This window comes from Chiloscyllium plagiosum, unplaced genomic scaffold (genome assembly GCF_037043375.1).
Source record: "Chiloscyllium plagiosum isolate Xiang-an unplaced genomic scaffold, Cpla_swu_hap1 HiC_scaffold_7, whole genome shotgun sequence".
Lineage (NCBI taxonomy): Eukaryota > Metazoa > Chordata > Chondrichthyes > Orectolobiformes > Hemiscylliidae > Chiloscyllium > Chiloscyllium plagiosum.
In genome coordinates, this window is record NW_028270145.1 from 110,624,158 (window position 1) to 110,647,393 (window position 23,236).

Sequence of the window (23,236 nt, forward strand, 5' to 3'; positions counted from 1 at the left end):
TGTACATTCTCTCTGTGTGTGGGTTTCCTCCGGGTGCTCCGGTTTCCTCACACAATCCAAAGATGTGCAGGCCAGGTGAATTGGCCATGCTAAATTGCCCATAGTGTTAGGTGCATCATTCAGGAGGAATGGGTTGCTCTTTGGAGGGTTGGTGTGGATCTGTTGGGCCCAAGGGCCTGTTTCCACACTGTAGGGAATCTAACCTAATCCAGATGTTAATCCGGATATGTGTTGTCTACAAAACAACATCTTTAAAGACTGAATCCAGACAAAAGCCCAAGTTCATGATAAAAAATAACAAAGTCATAGTAGCTGGAGGACACCTAATGTGACGCCACTGAAACCAAATGAATTACAAAGATTCTTCCAAAAACAATGTGATAACAAAAGGAGACTCATTTCCTATTATAAGATTAAGCTGCGTTAAATAAATTAGGTGCAAGACTCGCCACAAAAATTGACTTGCTAAAAGGAATTGAAATTTTCAGATCAAGTTCCTTTGAGTGAACCAGCCAAAGAAATATTGGTCTTTGTAGCACTAGATGGACTTTATCAACGTTAACTCATGTTGTTTGAAAAGAAAAATGCAACAGCTACATTCCAATGATGAACAAATAAAGACATTGAAGGAATATGTAACTATATGGTTTACAGTGTTGATTTAATTATTTTTAAGTGTGGGAATAACAGTTGCAGAGTCATAGAGCCAAACAGCACAGAAACAGACCCTTTGGTCCAAACAGTCCAACCAAAACATAATCCCAAACTGAAATAGTCCCACCTGCCTGCTCCTGGCCCTTACCCTTCCAAATCTTTCCTATTCATCTACTTGTCCAAATGTCTTTTAAACGTTGTAATTGTATCCACATCCACCACTTCCTCAGGAAGTTCACTCCACATACGAACATTTGCCTCTCGTGTCTTTTTAAATCTCTCTACCCTCACCTTAAAAATGTGCCCCTTAGTGTTGAAACCCCCATCCTAGGGAAAAAAACAACTATCATTAACTCTATCTATACCCCTGACGACTACCTCTCAACCGCCTACATTCCAGTGAAAAAAGTTCCAGCCTATCCAGCCTTTCCTTATTACTCAAACCTTCCATTCCTGAAAACATCCTGGTAAATCTCTTCTGAACCCTCTTCAGCTTAACAGTATCCTTCCTATGATTGGGTAACCAGAACTGGACACAGTATTCCCGAACAGGCCTCACCAATGTTCTATACAACCACAACATGACTTCCCAATTCCCATACTCAAAGGATTGAGCAATGAAGGCAAGCATGCTAAACGCCTTCTTAAACATCCTGTCTATCTGTGCAACATTTTACAGAATTGCTTGATCGACTGAAAAGTTAAGTGATAGTGGGACTTTATTTGCGTTGTGAGAGTTTTAAAATAAACATGGAAAAGCAATAGCTTGCTCTCAGTTTAGTGGACTCAACAATTCAGTTTGTTTTGCTTAAAGGAAGAACGCAGAGATTGGAAAGATTTCGGTTTTGGTTTCAGTTTACCAAAACCCCTGGTTGACTTTTGATGCAAGAAAATTTCTCCTGAAGAAAGGAATTAGTTAGAAAATAGATTAACTCCCTGTGAGTGTTTAGATTGAAATGTCTTGAACTCTTTGATATTCGGGTAAATTGATGGTTTTGGGAATAGATGGGATTGTATTTTTACTGTTTTGAAATCTTTCAGATTGTGTTATATGTAAACAGCTTGGTTTATTCTAGTTCATCTTTACTTCTATGTCATAAACAGCTGTTTTCTTGTTAAATTCACATCTGCAACATTGTGTGCTTTTGTTCCAGTGAACAATTGCTGCATCACATTAAAAAGAACTACATATGATCTATCAAGCCAGATTTCAGTCTTGAGTCTCGATGCCAGCAGTGTTTGGTGTTGGTTCAGTGTTTTACAGAAGGACAAAATGGAGACTGAGTGACCAGTTAGTTACTTTTGTCAAAAGCTAAATTCTTGCCAGGAGAAATATTCAACAATGGGGAAAGAGAGTTGTTTGGTGTTAGCTCTTCAACATATTCAATAAGTCTACAAAGCCTTACTTTAATCCATTACCTCTCTTAGCAAGGTTTCATACAAAGTATTTTAGACTTGTTTTAGGTGGAGTTTAATGTTACACCATTTCATTTGACAATCGTTCATGTAGCAAAAATAAACAAAATCATAGTGCATGCTTTGCCAAGAGCAAATATAGAGGAAAACAAATGTAATCCCTGGAAACCCATGTCTGCGTGGGCTTCCTCTGGACGCTCCAGTTTCCTCCCACATTCCAAAGATGGGCAGCTTAGGTGAATGGGCCATGCTAAATTGCCCATTGTGTTAGGTGCATTAGTCAGGGGTAAATATAGGGAAGGGAAATAGGTCTGGGTGGGTTACTCTACGGAGAGTCGGTGTGGGCTGAAAATGTGTTGCTGGAAAAGCGCAGCAGGTCAGGCAGCATCCAAGGAACAGGAGAATCGACGTTTCGGACATAAGCCCTTCTTCAGGAATCTAATCTAATCTAAATACATAAGGACTTTTCATAACAATCATATTCTACTCAAGTCCATTTAGATTAGTTTAGATTACATTACCTACAGTGTGAAAACAGGCCATTTGGCCCAACAAGTCCACACCGACTCTCCGAGGAGAAAGTGAGGACTGCAGATGCTGGAGATCAGAAAAGTCCTTATGTATTTAATGTAAATATATTGTCTCTGTCAAAGTGAAATCTGTCTTAGTAAAGCAGAAATAGGGATAAAAAAAAACAGTTATTATAGCATGAAAATACCTTTTAAAGATACAGTTTTTTTCATTATGAAGGTTTCACTCGGGGATATGACTTGCCCAGTATTGGCATCCGCTGAGACCCTAGACGACAGTTCCACATTAGGAATATCAACTTTGCTGCATCAAATGGCCCTTCACCATCTTTGGCTGTTTCTTATTAATTGTGGTTAAAAATGAACTTGCCCCACTTCCTCCATAGTCTGATTTCCTTTGGTGGGGGAATGCAGATCAAGGGAGCACTATTTTAAAATTAAAGCAAAGCTGCTGAGAAATTCAATTAAAATATAAGGTGGGCATTGGAAATCAAAAGCCTCTGAATGCTGAGGGTGAAAGTTTCCAAGATTGAAATAGCTAGTTTTTTTGTAAGGTGTGTAATGGAGTTGGGATGTGTGATCTATAAGCAGAACAAACTCAAGGGGCAGAATAGTTTGCTCATGATGCTTCGCACAATGTGTCAGACATGACCAGGTAGATGGGGAAGTGATGCTGCTTTTGAAGTCACATTACCTTGTTGTACAGAACATGATACTGTTTAATATTCACATTTAAAGCGTGGCAAGCATTTGCTTTGTACAAAGATTAGGACATCACAGACAAGATTCCAAAGACAAAGGCAAGAAGCCCCAAAAAGACGGACAGACAGACAAACAAACACTGTATATTTGCTATTCCACAGAGGGAATGTGGCTGGTTCAGATCAAATCATGAAGGAGACTTTTATTTTACTGTTAAGAGCTCCAAATCGCTGATACCCTTACCCTAGTGCAGCTGCTAAAAGAGAAACACAGATCCTCACACACACACACAGACGTACATGCATGTGCATGTACACACGTTGTACACTGCTGCGTGTAGACACACTTGTGATGGTACACACATACATGGACACACACGTATGTTTTTTACTCTGTAATATCTGCCAGCACTTTTTTTCTTCTGGATGCAGGATAATGTAAAACAGAAGCAGAGAAATGTACTGGGCCAATTAACATTTAAAGTTCACAGTATTTGAATAAATTAAGAAAAACACATGACAATGTCTTTGAAATTGTCCTGTTTCTCCCCTCTCTTCAAGATCTTCCACCGCTTTCAAAGTGTCCCAGTTTTGTTTTATTTAGCACTCCTGGTTTTTGTCCTTTCGAATTTTCAAAACAGCAACCTTTAGTGGAACCAGAGATTTCTTTCCAAAATATAATATAAAGAATAATTCACATTAAATATGACAAAAATAAAAAATAAATTAAATTAACTGATTCAGTACAATATAATCTTCAAGTGCCCAGCAAATCAGGTGCTGCCTCAATATTTTGTTTGTTTGTTCAGTTTCTTTGTGTTTGAAGACATCTTGGAAGTCTTTGGCCTCTTCGTCTTCACTAAATTAAAAACTAATCCCAGTATGTTTGCAGGACCAGGACCGAGGGAGAGAGCGAGTGAAAGAGATGAACAGGGCAGGCACTAAGGCCCAATGTTGCAACTTTTTTTTGAGACCGGGGGGAAAAGGAACAAAGTTTGGGGTGTTGCACCAAGTTTGCACCCAACTCGGTTCACAAAGTTTACGCGATTTGCACCTCCTTCCGAGATACTTCGTCTTCTGAGCAAGAGCTGTTGGAAGAGTAGCCTAATTCTGTGCTACACTGCAGGAATTTTGTGCTGTGGCTGTTGAAATCCACACTCTCTGACTCCGACCTGCTCTCACCCCCCGCTGCCTTGTCTAAGTATTTCCCAGCTCGCTGCTTCTCTGCCTCCTGCGCTGCCTGCTCCTTGGCTTTCCGACTCCGTTTCCACTTCATCCTTCGGTTCTGGAACCAAATCTTCACCTGAGTGAGATTAAGACAGACAGAGAGAGAAAGAGAATAAATCAACAGTAGTTGACTGGCCAACTTTAAGGGCATTTAAATGGTAATTGGATAAACACATGGATGATAATGGAATAGTGTAGGGTAGGTGGGCTTCAGATCGGTTTCACAGGTCAGAGCAACATCGAGGGCCGAAGGGTCTGTACTGTGCTTTAATGTTCTATTTTCCACGATCAATGGTCTTACAAGTCAGACTCTCCTTAAAGACTGATTGGTTAGGAGTATATTCACTAGAGTTCAGAAGTGAATTGTACAGAAACCTATAAATTTCTAACAAGACTAGACAGGGTAAACACAAAAGAAAACACAGCAAGGGTGTTCCCAATGACCAGGGCAGTCCAGAATCGGGGGGAAGGTCACAGTCTAAGGATAAAGGCAGCATGGTAGCTCAGTGATTAGCACTGCTGCCTCACAGACCCAGGGACCTGTGTTCAATTCCAGCCTCAGGCAATTGCCTGTGTGGGTTTGCACATTCTCCCTGTGCCTGCACAGGTTTCCTCCGGGTGCTCCAGTTTCCTCCCACAGTCCGAAGATATGCAGATGGTTTGGCCATGGGAAATGCAGGGTTACAGGAGTAGGATGAGTCTGGGTGGGATGCTCTTTGGCTAGTTGGTGTGGACATGTTTGGCTGAATGGCCTACTCCCATATCGTAAGGATTCTATATATGATAGGCCATTTAGGACCAAGCTGAGGAGAAATATCTTTACCCAGAGAGTGGGGAGCCTGTGGAATCCTATACCACAGAAACTGGTTGATGCCAAAACATTGAATGTTTTAAAAAAGGAGTCAGATTTAATTCTTAGGGCTAAAGGGATTAAAGGGTATGAGGAAGAAAAAGGGAGCAGGGAACTGAGCTGAATGCTCAGCCATGGTCATATTGAATGGTGAAGCAGGCTCAAAGGGCCGAATGGCCTACTTCTGCTCCCGTTTTCTGTGTTTTGCCCACTGAAAGAAAACTTGCCATTTAGAACAAAGAACAAAGAAAATTACAGCAGGAACAGGCCATTCAGCCCTCCAGGCCTGCACCAATCCAGATCCTCTATCTAAATCTATAGCCTATTTTGTAATGGTGTGTATCCCTCTGTTCACTGTCCATTCATGTATCTATCTCGATACATCATCAATGATGCCACCATTCCCACCCCAACGACCTCCATTGGCAACATGTTCCAGGCACCCACCACCCTCTGCGTGAAGAACTTTTCCACGAGTATCTCCCCTAAACATTTTTACAAGATTAAAGAATGTTTCCAGTGCCAAAGGAGGCTGTTCAGCCCATCAAACTTGCACTGGCTCTTTCAATAAACATTACCCTGAGCCAGTCTCTTGTTTTTTTCTCCATACCCTTACACACTATTTCTAAGGGAAGAATCATCCAGTGCCTCTTTGAATGTTTCAACTGAACCTGCCTCTACCACAATCCCAGGCAGTGCATTCCAGACCCTAACTACTCACTGCATTTATGTTTTATTTTTAATGTAATTTTTTTAAAAGTTAGTTCACTCGGGGGGTGAGACAGAGCCGGCATTTGTTGCACATCCCTAACTGGGTGATAAACATTACGAAGGCATCTACGGATCTCAGTGCACCTTGAGTGTAGGGCTATTGTGCAAATGCTGCAAAGTCGAATTATAATGGGTAGCTCCTTGATTGTCCAGTACAGACATGATGGGCCAAATAACCTCTTTCTGTGCCAAATTAGGATTCAAAAATACAAAAGTCCACAGCAGTACAGTAAAATAGATGAGATTCTTGAGACACAGGCATTGTTAGTCATTTGCCCATCCTGAATTACCCTTGAATTGAATGCCATTTCAGAGGGTAATTAAGAGTCAACCATCTTGCTGTGAGTCTGGAATCATGTTCAGGCCTGACTGGGAAAGGACATTAGATTTGCTTCCCTAATGGACATTACTGAACCACCAAATCACCCATTTCACTAATTAAAAAAGCAATTAACAAGCGCTGCCCACCAGAGCAACAACTACAAAAATAAGAAAGAGTAGGAAAAGAGAGCATAAAAACTAGGAGCAGGAGTAGGTACACCCTGTTAAGGAATAAGTTCCAGGATTTTGACACTGAAGGAACAGTGATATATTTCCAAGTCAGAATGGTGAGTGATTTGGCAGGGAGTTTATATTGGAAGGTTGGGTTTGGAAGGTGCTGTCTAAAGATCTTTGGTGAATTTGTGCAGTGCATCTTGTAGAACTAACTAACATTAGGTAATTATATTAATTACGAAGTGTTTTAATATAGTAGAGATGGAGAAACTACTTCCAGTGGCAAGGGACAGTAATCAAAGAGATAGGAGCAAAATCCTGCAGATGATGGAAACCTGAAACAAACACAGAGAACACTGGAGAAACTCAGCAGGTCTGGCAGCATCTGGAGAGAAAACCTGAGTTAATGTTTTGAGTCCAATATGTCTTTTCATCAGAACAGTACAGTTCTGAAGAAGATTCATGTTGCACTCGAAACATTAACTCTTTCTCTCTCCACTGATGCTGCCAGACCTGTTGAGTTTCTCCAGCAATTTCTGTTTTCATCCCAGTGACCAGGGAGCTAGAGATTTAGCAAAACTGGCAAAAGAACCAGGGGACAGATAAAAAGAATTTTTTTAAAACAATGTGTGAGTGTGATCTGGAAAATTCTGTCTGAAGAGTTGAAAGTAGCAAGTTCAATCTGAGGAATTCCCCGCCCAGTGAAGTAATTGAGGCTACCTCATTGCATGTTTTTGAGGCAAAGATGGGTAGATTTTTGAACAGTGAAAGATTTAAGGGTTTCGGTGAGTGAGCAGGTAAGTGGAGTTGAGTCCACAAAAAGATCAGCCATGATTTTATTGAATGACAGAACAGACTCGATGGGCCAGATGGCCTACTCCTGCTTCTAGTTCTTATGTTCCTTTATAAGAGGGAATTGCATAAATACTCAAGAGGGATATAATTTGATTAGATTACTTACAGTGTGGAAATAGGCCCTTCGGCCCAACAAGCCCACACCAACCCTCCGAAGAGCAACCCACCCTACATTTACCCCTTAAGCTAACACTACAGGCAATTTAGCACGGCCAATTCACCTAACCTGCCCATTTTTGCGCTGTGGGACGAAACCCATGCAGACAATGTGCAAACTCCACTCAGACAGTTGCCTGAGACGGGAATTGAACCTGGGCCTCTGGCGCTGTGAGGCAGCAGTGCTAACCACGGTGCCGCCATGCCGCCCGTAAATTTGTAAGGCGATGTCAAAAGAGCAGGGATCTAATTGGATCAAAGCACAAGCTTTGACACAATGGGCTGAATGGCCCCGTTCTACGATTGCGTTCTTACCTGGGTTTCGGTCAACATGAGGGATGTGGCCACCTCGAAGCGTTTTGGCCGAGACAGGTATTTGTTGAGTTTGAATTGGTTTTCCAGCTCCAGGAGCTGTTGACTGGTGAATGCAGTCCGAGGCCGGCGGCATTTCCCCATCAGTCCTGGCTGCGACTGAGCTGTGAAGCAGACAAAGGTGATCAAATCAGCTTCAATTATGCATACATGCACATGACTTAAGAATAGGAGTAGGCCATTCGACCCTTCAAATCTGATTTACTATTCAATAAGGTCATGCCTAATCTGGGTGTGCTTTGAAATCCATATTCTCATCTACCCCAATAACCTTTATTACCTCACCTGACATGAACCTCCACCTTTAAAATATTCAATGACCCCCCACCCCATCTTCACCATCTTCTGAAGCAGGAGTTTCAAATCCCATAAACAGTGCAAAAGTGAGGACTGTAGATGCTGGAAACCAGAGTCTAGATTAGAGTGGTGCTGGAAAAACACAGCAGGTCAGGCAGCATCTGAGGAGCAGGAAAATCGACGTTTCGGGCAAAACCCCTTCATCAGGAATGGAGACAGGGAGCCTCCAGAGTGGAGAGATAAATGGGTTGAAAGGGTTGGGGTGGGGGGGGGGGGGGGGGCTGGGGAGAAGATAGTAAAGAGTGCTGTGGTAGCGGGTTTGTTTCAGGACATGGTTGAAGAGCTTCAGGGCAGAGGAGATGACCTGGGGGTTGCAGTGAGAGAGAGACTCACTGAGATTCTTGTGGAGAGAGAAGGAAAACTTCTTCAAGGTAGGCATCCTTGCAAGAGGATTCACAGTAAGGTTAAAATCAACTAGGTGTAGAATGTCGATCTAGAATTGTCCCCCTTGTAGAATGGACGACGTGCATTTAGAGCATATTTTTCGTGGCATCCCAAAGACTTTACAATCAGTGGCATGTGGTCACATTTGGAGGCAATTTGAGCACAGTGCACCAGGTTTGGGATTGTTTAGTCTCCCAAAGGTATGGTGTTTCTGTCCATGGTCTTTTTTTATGCAAGAACTCTTTAATTAGAGCCCAGTCCATAGCATTGTGGTAATGTTACTGGATTAGTCATCCAGGCTAAAGGACATGGGTTCAAATCTTATTATAGAAGCTAGCAGGTGCTAAATTCAACATCAAATTAAAAACATGTCTTAGTCATGCTGATAGTGAAATTATCATCAATTGTTGTTAAAAAAAATCATCTGGTTTACTAATATCCTTGAGGAGGTCTTCCAGGCAGGCCTACATGTGACTTCAGACATACAGCAATGCGGTTGATGCTTAACTGCCCCCTACAATAGCTGAGATGGATGGATGTTTAAGCAGGAAGGGAATCAAGGATTATGGAGAAAAGGCAAGAAAGTAGAGTTGAGGATTATCAGATCAGCCAGAGTAGACTTGATGGGCCGAATGGCCTACATCTGTTTTTCCCTGTGATCCTCAAATCCCTCACTGATTAAAACTCTGTCTATCCCAGCCTTGAATATACTGAAAGCTTGGCAGCCTTCTGTGGTTAAGAATTCCATAGACTCACTCCCTTCTAAGAGAAGAAATTCCTCCTCATCTCTGTCCTAAATGTGTGTCACCTTTCTCTGACATTCTGCCTGCTGGCCCAAGACTCTCCCACATGATGACACAACCTCTCTACAACTATCCTAACAAATTCCCTCAGAATCTTGTATATTTCAATCTTAAGACAAGAGTTTTTCTTGTGAAGACTTCTTTTATTACAAAATATTCATTAAAAAAATCATATATTTATATATACACGGTCACAAATGCAGTTCGGTTCCGTATAGGAGCATATCATGGAAGCAAGCAGACATTGGAGTTTGACTCTATCCAAACAAACCAAAGACATCTCCCCCTTGAACCAGACTATATTTACAAGCCTTTGAGGCACCAGGAGGGTCCGATAACTGAAAGAACCCCAGTTAACTTGAGAAGAACGATGTCAGGCATGGTCTTTCCTCACTAAGCTTTAGTGTGTCCCTCAGCACGTAGTCCTGAAACCTTTGAATGTGCCAGTCCACAACATTCGGTCAAAACCAACACTTTGTTCTGGAAGATCCGCAAGTTTCGGCCAGACCAAAGACTCACTTGAGGTTTTTCTGTACCACTGCAGACAACGTAGACCTTAGGAGTCAGTCGGGAAAATGGGACAATGTCAGCAACTCTCCTCACCTCAAATTGATAATTGTTGGTGTTACTGCACACACAACAGCCTGGTCTTGAGTTATAGTCGACAGACCTGTTTAGCTCCCTGCAGTTAGTCAGAGGTTTAAACGAGGACAGAGTGAAAAATAAATCCTTGAGAGTTAGGAGGCAGGAAGGAATACCCTTGCGGGAGACCAACAGAAAAGGACATTGCACAATATTAAGTTGAAGAGATATTAATCATTTGAGCACTAGGTGGTGCTCTGAGTACACAATGGGTGTAGAAATGAATGAAATCCTTTTGTCTGCCTATTCCATATTGCTCTCTCTTTCTTTCTGGGCTCCCTCTCCAACTATCGACTCATTCTTACCCCCTCCATCATCAGCACAAATATCACCTTTTCGTAGCTGCTATCAGTTCTGAATAAGGGTCACTAAAATGTTATCTCTGCCTTCTCTTCACAGGTGCAAGCAGACCTACTGAGTTTCTCCAGCAATTTCTGATTTTATTTGTTTCATCCGCAGTCCTTTGTTGTGTTCACATGAATGAAACGTTCCTTTGTATCAGTCCTTCCTGTTCACTGGCCATAATGACCTAAACAAAACCATAAACTGATGGGCATGTAGATAATTTCTGATTGATCCCACAAAAGTAGCATTAATCGATAATCTAATGGTCAGTTTCAGTGAGTGTTAAAGAATCGACAGGTAGAAAATTTTAATCTAGAGTTAGAGGTGGGAGCAGTCAGCTCAAACATTTACTGAGATGTACATTGCTGGAGAGGAATAAATGACACAAAATTGTATCTCACAGAGAGAGATTAGATTCATATAGCATCTTTTTTGACTTGGGGCAGCCCAAAATGCTGAAACATCAGTGGAGTGCGCTTTGAAGTGTTGACACGGACATCATCTTGGAGGCTGGCCCCAACTTGCCCACAGCCAGCTCCCACAATCAACGGTATGATAACAACAGGAAAACCAATTATTATGGTGTTGATTTCCATCCTTATCTATTTGCTACGTGCCATGTACAATACACTTGTTGGACCTTACCTGGAGCTTTGTGTTATCAGCAGCAGTCCTCACAGACTGGCAAATGTCCATTTTAATGCAAAGTCATTAAACTCACAGTCCTCAAAGACTCACAAATAGGCCACTCCTATTGCTTATGGTCTTATCTCAGTCTGTGAGGGACTGCTGATGATGGTGACACAATGCTTCAGGTGAGGTCCAACAAGTGTATTGGCACATAGCAAAGAGATAAGGATGGAAATGACCCACTCTGAGGGTGAGTCCGTAGGTGGCTGTACAGACCAATGGGGCTACTGCAGGCTCTGTTACACTTGGGGTAGAAGGTAGTCACGGTAAAGAGGTGGGTGGGGTGTTGGTGTGGCAGTGCGCTCCTTACGCTGTTTCCTCTGGCTTCCAATCTTCCCAACGGCAAGTCTCGAGGCTCTTGATGCCTTCCCGGTTGCTCCTCCTCCACTTTGCACTGTCTCAGGCCAGTGACATCCAGGTGTCTGTGGGAATGCCACACTTCTCAAGTGAGCCCTTGAGGGTATCCCTGAAGTGTTTCCTCGGCCCCACCTGGGGCTTGCCTGCCGTTTCGGAGGTGGGAGTAGAGCAACCTGTTGGGGGAGCCTCATCTTGGTCATGCAGACAATGGGCCCAGCCCATTGCAGCTGCTCAAGATGGGGTCAGTGCCTCGATGCTGGGGATGTTGGTGTGGTCGAGGGTGCTGGGGTTGGTGTGACTGTCTTCCCAGCTGTTTATAGTGGTGTGATGGGGTCTCCCCGCGCCCCCACTCCACCCCCAATGCAGAGTACAGTTGTGGGCATCTCATTGTTGCAAAGATGTGAATGCACTGGTGAGAATGCAGAAGCAGTTTGCAACGATGCTTTCTGAAATGACAAATCTCAGTGATGAGGGTAGATTGGGGAAGATGGGACTGTTCTCCCTGGAGAGAAGGCTGACGGGAGGATTTTCAACATTTGCTTTTTGTTAATACTACTCACTGGCTAAAATAGAAAGCATACACTGTATGTAGACTTTACCGTTATGATGAGTGCACTAAGATAGATAGAAATTTATTACCACTTGTATTTGTGAAAATACAAGAAAATGTGGACATAAATTGCCACAAAAACAGTGCCATCTACTCTTGCAACATTTAAGAAGCATCTGGACGTACAATTAAAATGCCAGGGCACAGTAGACTTTGGACAAGTGCAGGTACAGGACTAATGCAGTTTGGTATTGGTTGGTTGGCACAGACATGGTGGGTCGAAGGGCCTGTTTCGATGCAGTATGACTCTATGACTATGACTCTAGGTCCACCTCTCTTACGTTCGCCCCATCCCCTCATAGTGCCTTAAATTTCCAAACCATGGAATGTTGAGCTGCCACTCATGCCCTTCCTTCAACCATGTCTCAGCTATCATATTCCTATGTGCAGATCAATGCTCTAAGTTCATGTGCATTACCAGTCAAGCTCTTTGCATTAAAATAGACATTTTAGCTTTCTGGACCTCCCTTGTGCCTTATCCTTCCCATGTCTTTTCCACCTACTGGATTATCCTAGCATTCCTTCTTTATCTAATACCTGTAGAATTCGTTAAACTTCTTCTCCACTTTCTGACCCAGGATGTTGCTGTTTTCTCCATTGATGACCTCATGAATATGGAAGGTGCTAGCTATGAAGAGAGGTTGAGTAGGTTAGGTTTATTTTCACTAGAAAAAAGGAGATTGAGGGGGGACCTGATTGAGGTTTACAAAATCATGAAGGGTATAAACAGGGTGGATAGAGACAAGCTTTTTCCCAGGGTAAAGGATTCGATAACGAGAGGTCACGCTTTCAAGGTGAGAGGTGGAAAGCTTAAGGGGGATACACGTGGCAAGTACTTCACACAGAGGGTGGTGGGTGCCTGGAATGCGTTGCCAGCAGAGGTGGTAGAGGCTGGCACGGTAGATTCATGTAAGGTGCATCTGGACAGATGCATGAGTAGGTGGGGAGCAGAGGGATACAAACGCTTAGGAATTGACCGACAGGTTTAGACAGTACATTTGGATCGGCTCAGGCTTGGAGGGCTGAAGGGCCTGTTCCTGGGCTGTAAATTTTCTTTGTTCTTTGTTCTTTGTTCTTTGTTCTAATCAGTAAAACCCTTACAGGTAACTTTGAATATTTTTGATCAACTTGTTCAAGCACCCCTTTTGGGCAGGCGGGACTTGGACCCAAAATCTTCTGGGCCCAGAAACGGGAATGCTACACTGCAGAACAAGTGCCCTAAGCAGATTAGTCTATCCTGAAGTTGTGTGCATCTATTGTGAGCAGAGTGCATTGACAACCTGAACGGGTTAGTTTATCCTGAAGTTGTCAGCATCGACTGTGAGCAGAGTGCATCGACAACCTCAGGCATTACAAAGAGCAATGTCTCAATTTGAGGAACAAATGTAAATAGCCACATCACATTTTAACAAGATGTGATGAGCTGATCGGACAACTGTTCGAATTTGCCCAAATTACCAGAGTGTATAAATCATCAGTTTGCATTTGACACTTATAGGATTGGCAATCACTTGATCCCATTGTAAACATAACCAAGGGCAGCAGAGATGCCAACAATTCTATCGGAGACATCAAATTAATATATATTAGTGATTATGTGGTACCCATAACAGGGATTAGACAGTGACCAAGTCATAGAGAGGTTGTAGGAAATCCATATGTTATAAGTAAAGAGATTGCACAAAACTGAAATGTTCAAAATTCACTCTCTGTGTAAAAACATTGCCCTTAATGCCTTTTCAAAATCTTTCTCCTCTGGTCTTAAAAGCATGCCCCCAGTCTTGAAGTCTCCCACCCCAAAGAAAAGACACCTGCCATTCACCTTATCTATACCCCTGATTATTTTATGACCTTTTATAAAGTCACCTCTCAACTTCCTACACTCCAGTGAAAGAAGTCGCAGCCTATCCAGCCTCTCCTTATAACCCAAAGCTTCCATTCTGGCAACATCCTGGTAAATCTCTTCTGTACCCTCTCCAGTTTAATAATATTTTTCCTATAACAAGGAGACCAGAACTGGACACAGTGCTCCAGAAAAGGCCTCACCAACATTCTGTACAACCTCAGCTTTTCATCATGCGCTCATGAGGTCAAATGCAAGAATGCCAAATTTCAAATAATCATAAAAATTTATACCATAGGAGAAAGGTGCTGAATGATTGGTAAGTCAACTCTGATTGACTGAGGCGTTGCCATGGAGAAAGCATTGGAGCACTATATGCTCTCCAGCATCCCACATAATCCCAGATAATCCCCGGTGTTATGATGAAATTGTATAGAATTGTATATGTAATTTCTGACAAATGTAAATGAGCCAGATTACAAGATCAAGTGGTTATTTTAAACTAATTCTCAGTGACGTTATTAACACAGCCCAGAATGTTCAGCAAGTGCTGGCCAATCACAGAATCACATCCAACAATCGTCATTTTGCTTTGAGTTTTGCAAGCGCAGGCTGGTTGAGGATGGTCTGAAATCTGCCTCTTGTGAATAAACAAAGCAGTAAGCTCTTTGGTTCCATCAGCTGATTGTAAATACCTGGGGCTGCTTCAGCATTGAAGTTCAAACATGGCTCAGTTGTATGACAGGGAGATGGCAACACCGTGTTAGTGAAAATACTCACTGTAATTTGCACTTTGTAATAGCAGTTTGAATCGCTTGCTTAACTTGTCGCTCAGATTTTTGAGATTCCTTGACTTTCAGGTTAATTGGAGGTAGATCAGGCACTCCTCAAGTCTGAGCATTATGGTGTTTGGCTCATTTACTTTAAACAATGATTTGATCAGGATAGCTTTGATGTGGTCATTTCTGTGTTGAATTTGAGAAGTGAGCAAATGGCTGATACAGCAGCGCTTGTATAACATGGAGAACTTTAGGAAACCCTACTTGTACACTGAACAGTGAAGATAGCCTTCAAGCACCTTCTGCATAAATGATTTGAATTATGCCATCTAGCAATTGTATGATGTTTCTCTTCTCAGACAATAGTGAATCTATGAAATTCATTTCTACAGAAGGCTGCAGAAGCTGGGTTGTGGGTATATCAGAATTTTTAATCTGGAATGGAACAAGAGTTGAAAAGTTGAAGTGCGAAAAGGCAGTAAAATGGAGTTGAGGTTTATCAGATCAGCCACAATCTTATTGAAAGGTGGGGCAGGCTCGATGGACTGAATGGCCTCTTTGTGCTCCTATGTCTTACGTTCTTATGATAAAATAGACCATGTGCAGTCCTTACTGTCTATGCTCCATATCAATGCTCAATGGACATCAATCTTTTCTAAGACCTTTAGACTAATTTATTTTGAATCATTCATGGGTTGTGGACTTTGCTATTGTCAATCTTGAATTGCCCTCAAGAGGTGTGGATGAGCTGTCTTCATGCTTCATCAGACCAGCTCACAGGAAAAGTAAACCACATTACTATGGACCTGGAGTCACTTATAGGCCAGATCACAAAGGATGACAGATTTCTGTCCCGGAAGGACATTAATGAGCCAGATGGGTTTTTACAATAATCCACTCACCTCATGGTCATCATCACTGGTGCTAGGCTTTTGTTTCACTAAATACTTTCAGTTCACAAAGTGGCGCTATTTGAATTCACTTAACTCATGTCACCAGTCAGAAATGTTAAATGTCAACAACTCACAAAAGCAAACTCCAACACCTGTTCAGTGTCTTTAATGCAGGGAAAACCTCTTGAGGCATTTCACAATTATCAAGTAAAAATTTAACACCAAGCCACAAGTGAATCTCCAGTTCATTCTTTTTTTTAAGTGAAAGACACAAAGTGCACCAATCTTTATTCAATTTCCACCACCAGGAAGATAGGAAAACACCCGAGTGGCCAGTGACAAACACTGCCCTTCACATCAAAGGACAGTGCTGTGTGTCCAGTTCATTCTTATCAACATACATGCAGTTAAATACAATTAATATGTCAGTGAATACAATTAAGATACAACTAATTCCCACCTCTAAGGGAATTGTGGTTCTATCTACAGCACACAGGTGGCAGCAATTCAAGAAGGCACCACCACCTTCTCAAGGGCAATGAAGAACAAGCAATAAATGTTGACCAGTCAACAACTCTTCATTTTCACAAGTGAATACACAGCATGAGATATATTTTTTCTCTTTTAAAATAAGAATTAGAGTTTATATGAGTCACCCAAATTTTAAAAACTAAATAAACAAGTGTGACACGTGGCTCAGTGGTAATCACTGTTGCCTCACAGACAAAGTGACCTCAGGTTTGATTCCACCCTCAGGCAACTGTCTGTGTGGAGTTTGCACATTCTCCCTGTGTTTGCGTGGATTTTCTCTGGGTGCTCTGGTTTCCTCCCACATTTCAAAGATGTGCAGGTTAGGTGGATTGGCCATGCTAAATTGCCCATAATGTCCAGGGATGTGCAGGTTAGTGGATTGGCCATGCTAAATTGCTCATAATGTCCAGGGATGTGCAGGTTAGTGGATTGGCCATGCTAAATTGCTCATAATGTCCAGGGATGTGCAGGCTGGGTGGGTTAGCCACGGGAAATGAAGGATTGTGGGGATAAGGTGGGATACTCGTTGGAGAGTTGGTGTGGACACAATGGGCCAAATGGCTTGTTTCTCCACTGTATGGATTCTAAAAGGAGCTCTTCATTCTGGCCAAAGCGTTGTATTGCAAGATGTCTCTCCTCCTGGAACTCAAAAACTTATTTATATTTGCATACCCTTTTGTAAACAAATCGGACAGTTGATGGTTTGTATTAACCTTTGAGATTTTCTTTCTCTTTAGTATCTTTTCCGAACCAGCAAGGTGAGTCCATGAACTTTTCCTACATACTTCTGTATAGCTGAAAAAAGACACATTTTGCTAAAGCTTTTCATCTTGTTCTCATTAGCAAAAATCACCAATTTAAGGGGAATAGCTTTATAAATACTGTATGAAAGGACAGTGCTAATTACGAACTCTGATGAACTGCTCCTACAGTATAGCTATTGGTCTCCCCACTAAATTGGCATTCTTGTGAATTGTTCTGATGAGTGCAGGACTTTGAGCTTTGACAAAATGTGTCTTTCTACAGCAATTCTCATAATTTTAATAAAGTGTTCCTTATCCCACAGTGAACAATAATTTTCACCAGGGTATGCTATTTCAGCATACTCATTGTCACAGAATCACTCTTAATGTTTTTGCCAAGGAGAATCCTGTATTCACTTACTCTGCAGAAACCAGCATTCAAGCAACAAAAGTACTTTGAACAATCCCTGCAAATTTCTTTGCTTTGTAATCAAAAGGATATCTTTTTCTCTCTTCGCTATAGTTGATATTACAAAACCACCAGCACTCAAATATCCATCTGAAAGTGTTGCATCTGAGGCATCGCTAAAAGTGACTAATTACATGGTGTTTGGGTCAACTAAGGATGGGAACTGAACCACACACTTCTCCAGACTGATTTTTAAAAAAAATGTTTTATTTGCCTTCAAAATATTCTCTACTTGAAATTGTTTCATTGTGGTTCCTAACTCCAATGTATCAAAAATTGGCATCTGGTCTGATCTAAGTGCCCCAACAGTTCAACTGATCAATCAATTTAGTTATAGAGTCATTACAGCAAAGAAAAGGAAACCATTTCTGGTTCTCTTTCCATGTCTCTGTAAGTTTAAATCACTCAAGTGTCCTTCCAAGTTCATTTTGAAATAATTCATCATCTCCACTTCCACCAAGAAGATAGTGATCTCTTTCCCTGTCTCTTCTTTCAATAGAACATTTATCTCTGAAGACCATTCTACCATTAACCAGAGTGGGAGCAACACTCTAAATGGGATTGTTGTTTCATGTTATTTCAGGCCGATTCTATTTAATAGCTAAACCAATCGAGTTAAAAGACTCCACAAGAATAACTAACTGATTTGAATTCTACTCTAAACTTATGAATTACACATTTCTCAAATTCTGCAGTGCCACTCCATAAGAAATGTGCATCATAAAAATGCCTGCAAGTTTCTCCTCATAATGACAATAGAACATTGCAGGCTCTGTTATAATATATCTGATTTTCAGCAAAACAGATCTCATCAAAAATGTCCACACCCTACAAATATCTTCCAAATCATGGATACATTTGTTTAGTCTTCATTACTCCCTTTTTGTTTCTGTTGTCTTTTTGGACAGTTTCCGAAACCATTTTTCTCTGAAAGGTTTCACCCTGTAGATATGCAGGTTTTATATTAATTGATCCACAGTTCTATAAATAAATGGGCAAATAAGCTAAATCCATTTTTTAAATACTGTTCCTGCTTTGGGATAGTCCATTCTAATTTCTGCATCACCCAGTCACTCTTCCATTCCCTTCACAGCTCGTCTTTATTTAGTTTCTTTCTTCCATCTGCAATGCTTTTTTCAGTACAAATCCACCTCTGTGACAAAGAACGCTTCTGAGGAAGGGTCAATCGACCTGAAACTTTAACTCTGATTTCTCTCCACAGATTCTGCCAAACTTGCTGAGCGTTTCCAGCAATTTCTGTTTTTGTTTGTGCATTATCTGATACTTCTGAATAAACTCCAAATGTTCTCTACCTACCAAACTCTCTTTTGTTTTACCTCTATTATTAGTTTATCCTCACAAAAGCACCAAAATTTCATAATTATGACAACTTCTCATTTCTCGTTTTGTTTCGAGACAATTTTGTAACCTTTATTTTGTTGACTAATCTATTTAAGCAATGGCCTGTGCTTGCACTTTCGTATCTATTGGTACAACCATTGGGATAGCTCCCTCTCGCACTATCAGAGGTTTACTTTCTGATCATTGATTATTTCCTGAAACAAGAGCCACTACCAAATGCATTATCAGTAGTTGCACACTAATGCCTTATTCTCTATTGTTTCATCCCCTTCAGTCAGTTTCTGCACCTCACTTCTTGCCTTCAACCTGAATCTTTAGCCAAAATTTAATTTTTTTCCTGGCTCTTTCACAGTTTACCCAACAATTGTCACATTCCGCCATTCCCTAAACTCCCTGGAATAGATTCGGGAGTGTGGTGCTGGAAAAGCACAGCAGGTCAGGCAGCATCCAAAGAGCAGGAGAATCAATGTTCCGGGCTAAGCAAGTGCCCACTCTGGTCTTTTGGATGTGATAGCTCATTTACATATGTCATAATCACTCATTACCACTATCCAACTCCAATCTATAATAATTTGCTACAAACCGACCGACTCCCACAGCTACCTAGATTACACCTCCTCCCACCCTGCCACCTGTAAAAATGCCATCCCATATTCCCAATTCCTCCGCCTCCACCGCATCTGCTCCCAGGAGGACCAATTCCACTACCAAACAGCCCACATGGCCTCCTTCTTCAAAGACCACAATTTCCCCTCTGACGTGGTTGCTGACGCTCTCCACCTTATCTCTTCCACTTCCCACACCTCCGCCCTTGAACCCCGCCCCTCCAATCGCCACCAGGACAGAACCCCACTGGTCCTCATCTTCCACCCCACCAACCTCCGGATATATTGTATCATCCTCCGTCATTTTCGCCACCTCCAAACAGACCGCACCACCAGGGATATATTTCCACTCCCGGCACCTTCCCCTGCAACCGCAAGAAGTGCAAAACTTGTGCCCACACCTCCCCCGTCACCTCCCTCCAAGGCCCCAATGGATTCTTCTATATCCATCGCAAATTCACCTGCACCTCCACACACATCATTTACTGTATCCGCTGCACCCGATGTGGTCTCCTCTACACTGGGGAGACAGGCCGCCTAGTTGCGGAACGTTTCAGGGAACACCTCTGGGACACCCGGACCAACCAACCCAACCGCCCCGTGGCTGAACTCTTTAACTCCCCCTCCCACTTCGCCAATGACATGCAGGTCCTTGGCCTCCTCCATCGCCAGACCCTGGCCACACGACGCCTGGAGGAAGAGCACCTCAGCTTCCGCCTAGGAACCCTCCAACCACACGGGATGAATGTAGATTTCTCCAGCTTCCTCATTTCCCCTCCCCCCACCTTATCTCAGTCCCAACCCCCGGATTCAGCACCGCCCTCTTGACCTGCAATCTTCTTCCCGACCTCTCCGCGCCCCCCCTCTCCACCCTACCATCCTCACCCTCACCTCCTTCCACCTATCATATTCCCAGCACCCCTCCCCCAAATTCCCTCGCCCCTACCTTTTATCTCAGCCCACTTGGCTCACCTGCCTCATTCCTGAAAAAGGGCTTATGCCCGAAACGTCAATTCTCCTGCTCCTCAGATGCTGCCTGGCCTGCTGTGTTTTTCCAGCACCACATTTTTCAACTCTGATACTCCAGCATCTGCAGTCCTCACTTTCTCCCAATCTATAATAATCCAACTTTAGAAAGGATATAATTAAACTAGAAAGAGTGCAGAAAAGCTTTACTAGGATGCTATTTGGACTAGAAGGTTTGAATTATAAGGAGGGGCTGGAGAGTTGAAACTTTTTCCGCTGAAGTGTATGTGACTGAGTGGGGTGACCTTAGAGAGGTTTATAAAATCACGAGAGGCTTAGGTAAGGTAGATAGCCAACAGCTTTTCCCCATGGTAGGGGAGTCTAAAACTAGAGGACATAGGTTTAAGTTGAGAAGGGAAAGAGACAAAAGGATGAAAAGTATTAATTATTTTCACACAGAGAGTGGTGAGTGTCTGGAATGTGCAATGGAATAGAGGTAGTGGTGGAGTTGAGTACAGTTTATCATTTAAGGAACATTTGTATAGGCACATGGATGGGATGGGCATGGAGGGCTATGGACCGAATGCAGATAAATGGGACTAGTTTAACTGGACAAGTTGGGTTGAAGGGCCTGTAGGCATGCTGTAGACCTCTATGACTCTATGTGTCTTGTTTACTTCTATCATCTAAACTTTTCTAATTAATTCTGATTAATCATGAGGAATGAACTTTATTAGCTTGAATGCTGTGTTTGATAAGGATTGACTTCATGACCCATTACCTTACTAGGCTACTCTCTATAAACCTCTGCTTTTAATACACCCAATCTCCTGATTAAATTCAGTCTAGTGTCATTTTATGTAATGACTCAATGCTCCCTTAATTTTCTCCAGGATTTTAGTCTTTGGTAGCATATTTACCAACATGTAAAGTATACATGAAAAGGTGGACTAATTGCACTATCTTTAAAGGCTGGAGGACTAGTTCACAGCACGGAAATCAATTTGGGATTTTGCTTTAGAAATATTCTATAGAATTCTTCAACAATCTGAAACAAATTCTTTGTATGAAGCACCCGTGCTAGGGTAGTTCTTAACTTGTAGCTTGGTTGTTAAGTTACAATTTTACGCAGCATTTCAACAATCAGTACACGACTCCTTTCAAAGAGCCCATTATTGAGAGGAGTTTCAGCTGTGGTGTTCATGTTTTCATGCACATGTCTTGGAACTCATCATTGGCAAATTCCTCTCCGTTCTCAGACAGAAACATCACAAGCATCCTAAGTCTCTAGTCCCTACCCATGTCTCTGTGATTTTTTTTTCTGCCATAACCCTTTTATTTTGACTATGAATTGGAGAAAGACTGGATATAAGCATCAGATCTAACAATTTGTGAATGAAATTATTTCTGCATTTGTCCCATGCTTTTACATTCCTTACAATTACTTACCAGACCTGCATATTTTAGCACAACATTCAATCTACGACAACCCCATGTAACTGAAAGAATTTATTTATATTCTCTCTTGAGCTTAGGGAGGGGCTGAATAAGGTTAGATTCCTTTCAGTATGGAAACAGGCCCTTCGGTCCAACAAGTCCAAACCATCCCTCCGAAGAGGGACCCACCCAGAACCATTCCCCCTATATTTACTACTGACTAATGCACCCAACACTATCAGCAGTTTAGCATGGCCAATTCACCTAATCTGCACATCTTTGGATTGTGGAAGGAAACCGGAGCTTTCGGAGGAAACCCACGCAGACACAGGAAGAATGTTCAAACTCCACACAGACAGTCGTCCGAGTCTGGAATCGAACCTGGGTCCCTGGCGCTGTGAGGCAGCAGTGCTAACCACTGAGGCACAGTGCCGACCCCAAGCTGTGGCTATTTTCCCTGAAGTGTTGAAGGCTGAGGGGTGATCTTACAGAGATTTATAAAATCATGAGAGGGCATGGATAGGGTGAATAGGCAAGATCTTTTCCCCAGGGTAGGGGAGTCCAAAACCCGAGGGAATGGGTTTAGAGTGAAAGGGAAAAGATTTAAAATAGACTGGAGGGGCAACGTTTTTACACGGGGTGGTGCATATATGGAACTAGATGCCAGTGGAAGTGGCGGAGATGAGCATAATTACAACATTTAAAAGGCATCTGGATGGGGTTTAGAGGGATGTATGCCGAATGCTGGTAAATGGGACTAGATCAGTTTAGGATATTTAGTCAGCATGGATGAGTCAGAGCGAAGGGTCCTAGACTTTCTCACATGGGAGTCAAAAAGTGCAGGAATGGAAAAGCACAGCATGTCATGCAGCATCCGAGGAGCAGGAGAATTGGTGTTTCGATCATGGTCTTCGGATGCTGCCTGACCTGCTGTGTTTTGACTCTGACTCTCCAGCAACTGCAGTCCTCACTTTCCCCTTTCTCACATGGGAGACCACAGGTGGGTTACAAGACCTTTTTCTTTCATGAACCTATCACCAAATCACCCAATTATCCATTTATTTCTAGCTATTTATTTTCTTTTCTTGTATCTGGAAGTGTCATGACACCCAACTGATGCTGGTCTTTTTTCCCATCATCAAATCACCTGTGTCATCATGACTAAATCACCTGTGTTTCCAAGTTAGCAAATTACCAATGTGAGGGGAAGAGGGCTAAATCAAAATAGATTTGGAAGGGGAGATAAGGTACTCACCCCCTGAAGTAATTCTGAATTTGTTTTTGATTTTTTAATGTCAAATTCTGACTGTTCATAAGGATATATTACCAATCTTGTGCATCCGAGGAACAGGAAAATCAACTTTTCAGGCATAAGCCCCCCTCATTCCTAATG

At 42.3% G+C, this 23,236-nt stretch overlaps 1 protein-coding gene across 1 annotated transcript in view; it reads right to left on the reverse strand.

The window, feature by feature from the left end:
- Nucleotides 1-1,060: 1,060 nt before the first annotated feature.
- Nucleotides 1,061-23,236, reverse strand: part of mnx2b (motor neuron and pancreas homeobox 2b) — a 56,233-nt gene continuing 34,057 nt past the window's right edge. The window contains exons 2-3 of the mRNA XM_043694599.2: nucleotides 7,971-8,131; nucleotides 1,061-4,604 (exon numbers count right to left, since the gene is read on the reverse strand). Of these exons, the coding sequence (XP_043550534.1) occupies nucleotides 4,341-4,604; nucleotides 7,971-8,131 (425 nt within the window). The 3' untranslated portion in view covers nucleotides 1,061-4,340. The remainder of the gene's footprint in view (nucleotides 4,605-7,970; nucleotides 8,132-23,236) is intronic.